This window comes from Biomphalaria glabrata, chromosome 9 (assembly GCF_947242115.1).
Source record: "Biomphalaria glabrata chromosome 9, xgBioGlab47.1, whole genome shotgun sequence".
NCBI lineage: Eukaryota > Metazoa > Mollusca > Gastropoda > Planorbidae > Biomphalaria > Biomphalaria glabrata.
The window spans coordinates 33214617-33224647 of record NC_074719.1 but is presented as its reverse complement, the minus strand read 5'-3'; the positions used below and the strand labels follow the sequence as shown (position 1 = coordinate 33224647).

The 10031-nt window shown below is 31.1% G+C and overlaps 1 protein-coding gene across 4 annotated transcripts in view; it reads left to right on the top strand.

The window, feature by feature from the left end:
* LOC106071367 (A.superbus venom factor 1-like) overlaps window positions 1–10031 on the top strand; it is a 92347-nt gene that overhangs the window by 40642 nt on the left and 41674 nt on the right. For all 4 annotated transcript variants that reach the window (XM_056040143.1, XM_056040140.1, XM_056040142.1 and 1 more), the window contains exons 3-14: window positions 122–294; window positions 1024–1206; window positions 2007–2077; window positions 3467–3595; window positions 3955–4006; window positions 4456–4543; window positions 4845–4941; window positions 5762–5992; window positions 6161–6254; window positions 6494–6582; window positions 7045–7164; window positions 8271–8348. In XM_056040143.1, the coding sequence (XP_055896118.1) occupies window positions 122–294; window positions 1024–1206; window positions 2007–2077; window positions 3467–3595; window positions 3955–4006; window positions 4456–4543; window positions 4845–4941; window positions 5762–5992; window positions 6161–6254; window positions 6494–6582; window positions 7045–7164; window positions 8271–8348 (1405 nt within the window). The remainder of the gene's footprint in view (window positions 1–121; window positions 295–1023; window positions 1207–2006; window positions 2078–3466; window positions 3596–3954; window positions 4007–4455; window positions 4544–4844; window positions 4942–5761; window positions 5993–6160; window positions 6255–6493; window positions 6583–7044; window positions 7165–8270; window positions 8349–10031) is intronic.

The following is a 10031-nucleotide window of genomic DNA, read 5'->3' as shown; positions in this document are numbered from 1 at the left end:
TTTATTGTTGTATTTTGTGTGTTTGTATAGGATATAGACATAGATGTATTTAGTTTTCAAATGACTTAATTTTGATGGTTTAGCAGCTATTATTACAAATTCTTGATGTATCAATTTTTAGGACAAAATATTTTCTGACAGTGCCCCAAGTACCAAGCTATGATGCTAATGTGACTGCAGTGGTCACAGCTTTTCAACACACTTCTCAGTCTACTGAGAAAGTTCTTCTTCAATATATAGGAGGAGAGAACAGTAAAAACGTTTTGAACTCAACCCATCTTTCTTTTGATCAAGGTAATTTTCACGTATTATCTTATATATTACAGACATTACTTCAAAAAAGAAGTTGATAGTTACTTCCTATGTATTTCATGTGTCAAGACCCAATCTAGTCATGCATGTGAACACTCAATCTAGTCATGCATGTGAATCAATGTCTGATTAAGGAAACCCATTCCATTTTCTTATGACTCTAGGGAAGAAGGAGCACTTCTATGAATTTGTTCTAGCGAATGGAATAAGATTTTTGCTAAAATGTGTTGTTGTATTTTTGTTACATATGTTCCTTCAATACAGCCATTTCTAATGATTTTAAGACATTTCAATTTTTAAAAAGCATTGGAAAAAGATTTCAAAGTAAAATTGTATCAGGAAAAAAAAAACTTTTTTGGGAGTATAATTATTGAAAATTAATGAAAAAAAAAGTACTGTAATTAATATTACTTGATTATTTTCGAAATAAAAATTAGAGAAAATGAAATATTATGACAGAATGGCAAATGTTACAATTTTGGTAGAAGCTGTGATTTTGAAATAAATATTTAAGGAAATTTCCATCAGTTCCTTTAAATTTAAATGTAAACCTGGCCTTAGTTATGAAAAAGTAAAGTTTGTTAAATACTTTGCTTGCTGCATTGACCTTATGACATTCTTATTGTTTTTCATTTAATATTATCTCAAAGAAAAATTGACTAAATTTTCTTGACATTTAAAATATTTCTAAAATGATTTATTACATTTCAGATGGTTCACAGCAATGGACTGTTACTTTTTCTTCTGAGTCGATGCAAGAATTGCGGGAGAGCAGTGTTGTTCTGCAGATGACATGCAATGGTCAAAAAAAAGAAATTTTACTAACATTCCGTCAGTCTTCTGGCTACATATTTATCCAGACAGACAAACCAATTTATACTCCAGGCCAAACAGGTAGATAGATACACTTAGCTGTACTGTTTAAGATTTAAACAAAAAAATGTCTGACTTTCCCCTTTCATCAAAATAGCCACTTTTGTCTTACTTGCTATACCAACTTTACCAGCTCTCTCATCTAGTTCTAATTTATCACAATATTAACTGCAATAATTACCATTCACTGTCATCCTTACACTTATTTCTGCGGAAATACATCATGAAACATGCCTTTTATTTTTCATATAAATCATAAGTTCTTTTAGCATTTTTTACTTTTAAACATGACTAGTGCAGATCTAATTTTGTACAATTTTTAAGAGCAAAAATTTAAATTGCTGTTGAATTTTCTATCTATATTAAGGAAAATATTAAAAGTTGGCTATTCATCTTTTCCTTACTTAATTAGATCCTCCCATGCTTTTTAGTGCTTGGGTGGCAAGCTGTCTCCATAAAGATCTGTAACTAGAAATGTCTGAAGCCTCTTCCCACCTGGTGTCCACAGCTCTCTGATTCTCCATGAAAGTGTGGTGCCAAGTTATACAAGACGTCCTTGATTGCTCTTTCCTTGTCTTGACTTCCATGTCATTGCATTTCTTGGTATGTCTAATTCATTCTGTTGGAGTACATACCCTGCAAACCTCATGCGATGCTTGGTCACAACTTCATTAAGTGGTCAAGTTCCAGTCTGGAATAGGATTATCTTTGTTTGAGACCCTAACTCTGCTTCTGATTTCTAAAATCTTTCCCTGTCATTGTATAAAATTTTAATATGTTATTGTAATGCAATGGTTGCCTAATTTTGTTTGTATTGACAGTAAAGTTTAGAGTAATAGCAGTTGATGAGGATCAAAGGCTGTCCAAACATCACCTGAAAGTTGATATAATAGTAAGTTAAATGACGTCTGCATAGTTTTTTTTTTTAAATTCATATTGTGCTTTATGGTTTTATTGTCTTAGAATCACTTTTATTTATACTGGAACCCTTTTCTTTTTTTAATCCTCCAATCAAAATTTGCTTTATAATGCTCTTTCCACAAACTCGCATTGTAGCATTCATTACCTCCTCTTAGAAATAGTATGACTATTTTAAGATTCTCAATGCTATATCGTGACCTTAAACTAGCCCTTAACATTCCATTACAAACTTCAATATCTTTGCACACAAACACATGCTTTCATAGAGATTTTTTGTATTTTGAAAAACAAAAAGTAAAGGAAATATACATATGTTATTTATTAGGTGTCTACAATCAAGAGTTGACGCATCTAAGAGTGTGTAGAATAGAAGAAAAATAAAAAGAACAAGCAATAACAAATAAAAAAGTTTTAAATCATTTTCTAAAATTACAGTTGAAAGCCAGAGAATGGACTCAAAAAGAATATCTTTGGAATTGTTACTTTTATTTCTTCCATAACAAAGGCACTGGGCATCATTAAATTTTAACTGAAAATCGATTCACGATAAGTATCCAAAAAGGCCAGAAAATGCAGAAAATCCCTAATAGAAATGAAAATAAGATTTGCAAGTGAAGCCACACACTCAAAGATTAATTTGTATCCCTCTGATGGCCAACAGATGGATTTTTAAGGTTTTGAGAAGCTAATATGTTAGTTTTTGTTGTTTTTCTCAAAATTATATTTTTTCCTTACTTTAACTTCTTTCATGTGTGATATCTTCATTATTTTAAGTTCAATCTGTCTACAATTTGGCAAGTTTATTGTGTACATACATATAGATGGAATGAACCAAAGAAATTTTAAAATATTAACTTAGATTTCGTTATAAAGACCTTCAAATTTGATAAAAATGGTGAAAAGATCAAATTTTTGGGATCAAAATTTGAAAAATTGTATCTTTTTCATTTTTAGAGGTAGCATAATACTTTTTAGTTCGTTCCAACTGGTTGCCTTAGTTCTACAAGTGTGCAAAGGTTTATGACAGTGCATTTGTATTGAAATAAGTTATATTGCTTCACTAAATTCCTATATTACTATATACATTACGGTGGCCGTATTGGATACCTAATTTGCATTTTATGAAAAAAAAAATAATTTTATCAATGTACAAACTATACTTAACATGATAGACTTAAAAAAACACACTTTTTCTCAATTTTTGTGGATTTTTACTCTTATGGTAGACATGTACCTTAAAAAAAACAAAGTGACTCATCTGGGCATATCCATTTCCTTCCAAGACAAAAAGGAGCCATAAAAAAATAGACTATATATTCATTTTAAATTTAGATCATTTTACTAATTTTTAATCTTGTAGAATGATCAGCAAGTTACAGTTGATAGAATGAGATACTCTGCTGAAGATGCATTCAAAGGTCAAAATTTTGAACTGCCTAAGGACATTGCACCTGGTCGATGGTATATTTCTGCCAATTTTGAAGGTTTGGTAAGAAGGATACATGATTAATCTTTAAGAGTTACAGCACTAAGTTCATGAATATCACAAAAAACATACAATATTTATTTATTTATTTATTTACTCACATTTGTAGTGGTAAAATGGTAGAAAAGTGTATAAATATGTCTTGAAATATACATTAAGTTCTTGTTCAAAGCTGTCAAATTTGCCTTTATTATGAAAATATTGACCTCGTACATGAAAGATTATTTTTTAAAATATATTTATTTTGTATGAACTTTAGAACTATTCATTAAACAGCTGACTTTTATGTATATATTTGAGAGCACTATATAAAATATATAGTTGATGAAAACATTGCTCACATTTTTCTGTTGTTCTTTCAGGACAGCAACTATAGATTGGCTCACAATGTGAGCATTGAAGTTAGAGAGTATGGTGAGTCGGTTGAAATATTGTAAGGAAACAACTCATTTTTTTTAGAACTGGACCTTTATATTATGTATAAATTAGAGAAGGACTCTTCCCATACATAATTGATACAATTGATAATGAGAAGGGAAAAAAATCTTTTATTTTAATCTTTTTTTGTTTTTTTTTGTGTTTGAAATTTCTTTTAGTAAAAATCAATAAATGTGAAAAGTTCAGATCAGTTTTGGTATGGTCCCATCTAATGACTAGTTTTGGCATGTTTCACTAACTAACTTTCGTTACCTTTCACCAAATTGCATTTGTATAAGTGGCTAGTTTTATAGGCATAACCACATTAGTATTAAATATTTGAAATAAAGAAGGCTTTTTAACAAATCTTTTTAGTGAAATAGAAATTTTCTTAAGAATTTTTCCATCTTTGTGTGTATCTATCAAGTTGTTATTCTCTTTGAAAGTACTTCCCAGATTCTCAGCCACACTCCATGCCAATACAAGTGTTATCACCAAAGATTCTAAAGCCTTAAAGCTCACTGTAACATCCAAGTAGGTGTTTACTTGTTTTTTTTATAAACACTTTCAAGACTCATTAATCTATAGAATGGATCAAGACTTATTCATCTGTAGATTGGATTAATTACAGTTTGCAAAGTGCTTTCAAAAAAAATTTTTTTTTTAAAGAAAAAGTAATACAAATTTGAATATTTTAGAAACAAAAAAAAGAAATTAGCTCAATAAGATAACCTTAATTTGAATTATTTTCCCATACGAATGAAAAGAGTGAAATATGTGTAATCCAATATATCATGTAAGCCAATATATCATGTAAGTTCCTGTTCCTATGCAGATATGTGTTTGGTAGGCCTGTACATGGTAATGTTGAAATACATTTAGGGATATTGGATAATAACAAACTGCTTCCTCATGCTGTCTTAAGAGGTAAGGTAAGTTAAGGTAAATTTTGCTTAAATTACTTTACAGTGGAATCCAGATTATTCCAACTCACATCAGTTGGAATTCTGTTTAGCTCTAAATCATTTCAATATTAAGCTTTTTTTCTTCTTTGTCCTTATTGAAAAAAAAAATGTATTCAAAGTCAGTTATGCCTGGTACTGTAAAATTGGCATGAAATGATGTATGCCTTTTTCACCCACCAGTACAAGCCAGCCTGTTTGTAGTATTCACCATCCTTCAAGATGCTATCACTTGATTTCAGCATTACATTGTGTGCATGTGCATAGCACATAAGGTATATTACGTTAAAGTGCTAAATGCCTATAGTGCCTTCAATGTGACTAGTTAGACACATATATATGGCCTCCTTCAACTACATAGGGACTATGGGTCATCTCATGGAAACGAGCTGAATGCCTGGACATTAGTTATAGTCAGAGCAATGTTGCCCACACAGCATTTCCACCCCCCTCCCCTCCATGCAGCTGATGTATCCAAAGGAAGGGGTCAACAGCATTGCAGTCTCTGCCAAGTTGTAGTACTGTGTGCTCCAAACTGCCTAAGGGTCACCAGCTCCTGATTCTTCCTCAGGGTAGACCCCCTGAAGCATTACCCATATTTAGGTATAGCTGTAAGACAGCAGAGGTTTGAATTCCGAGTTTTCCTCCACCTTTAAAAACACCACAAAATACTTAAAGAGATTTCTTTGTCTCATTTTACAAAGTAATTTGTTAACAAAAAACAAACACAGATTTTATTCCAAATTTATCTCAAGGAGAAGCTTAATATTTTGCCTACATGTCTTTCTAGCTTCAAAATGGACAGTTTTCACAAGATGTGGATGTCAACATCCTGACTCTGTCAAAGCTGATGTACACAAGTAACCAAAGGCTTCATGTGGGGGTCAATGTCATAGAGAAGGGCACTTTTGAAAACTACACACTAACAGACTCATCCATATTTATCAGTCATCCTTACTATATTGTTGATCTAAAGTCTTCAAAGGAGTTTTTCAAACCTGGATTTTCATACACACTAAAAGTATTCCTTTTGTTTAATGTTTATCGAATTAACAATATTAAACAATGATATATAGACCTGAGTTCCTAAAAATAATATAGAATAGAATAATCTTTAGTTTAAAATTTTGAGAAAATGAACTAAAAAATGTATAGCTATCATGTTATTTTTTTCTTTTTTGTCCTCTAGGCAGTTATTAAAACTAAAGTCCCTCTGACAGTATCACATTTAGATCTTTACATTTTTGCTGAATTTTTAGATGCCAATGACAACATCATAAAAAGTAAGAGCTAATTTTCTGCAGAAATTAGGAGAAATTTGTTTTTTATGTAATTGAAATCTTTTTCACTTTTTTTTTCTCTTCTTTTCTCTTGATCTTTGTTTTTTTAATTATTACTACTTGATTTTCTATTATTTAGTTTATTCATTTATTTATTCATGTGTTTAATTTATAATACTCTGTAGAAGTAGGCCTACCATAAAATTAAACTGTTTTAACTTTAAGAACTTTTTGCATTGTAGGCGTCTCTGAAAATGTCCCTATAATGAAGAATACTATTGTGACTCAAGATTTCATTACACCAAAAACAGCTGAGAAAATCAACTTTAAAGTAAGCGTTCCATGTCTCTTTTGTTGTTTCAACAAAATAAAACAATGCAATACATAGATGATTTTGGTAGCAAGTTTTCATTTCTTTGTTTTAACTTTCATGTTTTGATTTACTGCATTAATTAGTGTTCATGGACTCAGCTAAATGAGTATCTGGTATTAATTAGAATATTTGAAAACTATTCTAAAATCAATTACAAATATAAATATATATATTTTTATCATGTTTCTTTAAGAAATCAAAGAAAAAAAATCTTTAAAAAATGAGCCTCAGCCTACAGAATATACAGAGTCGCTGATCCTACACTTCTCTCATAATGGATCTTTTGTCTCATTTTTATTGCACTATTTACATCCTCCCAAATACATAGCTTGCTTGCTTATAAATATATAATAGATACAATGTGACTAGCATCATGCAGATACTGACTGTAGCATAGGTTTAAAATTATCATTTGTACAGGTCCATGTTGTGGATGAGAATCATCCAAGCTTTGAACACTTCCATTTCACTGTAAAGAAATATATCTCAGCTAACCATGAGTATCTGCATATTAATATGTCCAAGTTTCAGCCAGTCATGGTGAGCAAAGAAATACTTTTTATTATTTATTTTTCTCCATCTGTTGTTTCAGACTGACTAACACTCTTTAACTTTGATACAAAATATTTTCAAGAATGTATTGAGGGTGTGATCAAAAAGTGAATTTGTTGGTTGGACTTTGCGTTGGCTACACAATACCACTGTAATATCTTACATCCTATGTGCGTGTCTTAGGTCAATCTAGTCATGCATGTTAATCAATGACTTAAATTCTGCTAATGCGCTGATAGCATTAGGAAAGAAGGAGTATTTATCCTAACATCTTTGTGTCTTTCTGAGTATTTTATTAGGTTTTATTTTTATATTTGAAGATTATGGTTTAGTGTTTTATGAATTATTGCTACATTACTTTTTAGTTTTCTATCCTGAAGGGTCTCTAAATTTAATGATTTTACTAATGGTGTTACTATAATGAAATGTGAATATTCATTTGTTATGAATCTCACTGCTCTATTTTGTCTAGTTCTAGTTTCTTAATGTTCTCTGAGTTGAGGTGTCCCAAACTGAGGATGCATATTCTTTTTGGCCTAACCAAGGTTAAATAATATTTTAGATTTATTTTCTTATTTGATTTGCAGAAATTTCTTGTAATAAAGTCTTATGCTTTGTTTCTTTGTTTGATTTTTTAATAATTATGGAGATACAACAGGTTATTACAAGAGACCACAGTTTTGCAATGCCTACAGAACTTTGATCTGAGCCATAGAATTTGGCCTTTTGATAAAATCATAGTAACTCTTTTATACATATACTGTATACAGATACATATTTAGATCATTAACTAACCATGAATCCACATTATTGTAATTGATGCAATTGCTTTAGTTACATTCCTAAATAATGACATTAGAATTACTACATAAAATAAGTTTAGAAGTTGAAAAGGGAGCTTGTTAGGATGGAAATTTGTCACATTCAGCCTTAAATTTAAGATGTTCTGATGAGAAATGTGGTCCTTACTTGAGATAATATGCACACCATCTCTTGGATTATCAGTGCAACTTTTATGTATCAATTTTGTTCTTTTCCTAACATTTCAACATTTTTTGTTCTGTATATATATATATATATATATACTTTGTTAGAAATGGAGTGATGGAGTATTTTTCCTCGAATATACAAAGTCAGCCTATTTGAACAGCAGTAGTCTCATCACTGTTAATGTAAGTTTAAATTTATATTCTTTTCATTTAATTATATTTCATAACTGTTCATATTTAATGTATTCATCACTTCTAATAACTGTAAACGTTTTTTTTTACTTACCATATTAAAATAAATAAAATTGCTATTCTTTCCTCCTTTCTTTTAGATGTTTTAGTCAATGTAGAGATTTATCTGGCATGCTTATATTTATGAAGTAGTAATGTGACTGTGTTTATGATGTCATTTAAAAATAATTTTGTCCTGAACATAAAGGTTTAATAACCCTCTTTATGTGGCATTTTTTTGGATCTAAAAAAAATACCAATTTAATTCATTTGCTTAACTATACTTTGCTTTCACTTCTGGGTTTGCCTACATACTGGGCCCAACATAGTAGATTTTTGTTTTTTGAAGCAAAATTCATGAGTTTTAACCAGATACTTCTATATAGATTGGAATAATTCAGGTAGCAAAATGTCAAATTTTGCCTGTATTCAAACCTATGGTGGCAGATTTGGCAAAATATGCAGTTGAACACATATTATATGTAGACTCCAAAAAAAAAAAATATAATGCTCTTCAATCTAAAGAGCATGTGTTTATAAAAAACTAATATGCTGAGTGGCATAATCTGCCTACTTCACAAAGGAGCTTCAAATTTTGATGTAGACCAGGATTTTTTTGTTACTTCAGTTGAATTGTGTTTGCTGAACATCTAAAGGCACATAGAAACCTCCAGGTTGGACCAGAGCAAATAAGAGAGCATGAAAGGTGCACTATACAAAAGCAACTTAAAAAAAATTTTAATATAATATCTTTACTGACATTTTTAAAGCCACAATCATACAATCACAATGAGACATAGAAAAAGGTAATTTTGAACAATCTTTAAAATAACTTAATTTATCAACTCTTCCATAACTGACTTTCATTGTTTTATGACATATATTTTATGACATATTGTTATAACTCTGCAATGCACACCGCCATCCAGGCTAGTGCTAGAAGGTGCGCACTGTGATAGACTAGACCTACAAGGATGTCAACATTAGAGAGGAGAATGATTTCCACCCAAGGAGAGAGCCAATATGGAGAGAATGTGCTAGAAGAAGATGTTGTTGTTTTGTATAACTGTGATGTCCTGTTAATAAACATATATGTGCCTCGTTGAGTAGTCTCACTTAAGTTATTACATTGGTGTCAGAAGTGGGATTATAAGCAACTCAACGAAAGGAGATAGGATTCGATCTCTATGGCATCATTGAAGCTATTACATCAGCTCTTAATTAAAGAGCTAAGACAAGAGCTTTGGGACCGAGGTTTAAAACCCGTCTGTATCAGGAAAACACTCACGGCTCTTCTGCTGCAAGCTCTGATCGATGAAGAAGAAGATCTGGAGACCTATCAATTTGAAATTGAACCTGGGATTGTTGATATCATTGGCAAGATCCAGATCTGTGGGGATGCATTTAAGGAACAAATGAACATGATTAGGATCATGATGGGGAACATGAGTAGGAACATAATGTTGAACAAGGTAGATGAAAGTGTAATGCAAGTAGAAGGCCAAATAGACTAAAGTGATAAAATTGTGTCGCAAGCAAAAGAAGAAATAAACTCGTTAGTCAAAGGGCAGTTACCTGGTCAGGACTGTGGCTGCACAAACAGTGGTGAGAGAGGCGCTGGGGATTGTAGCGCCG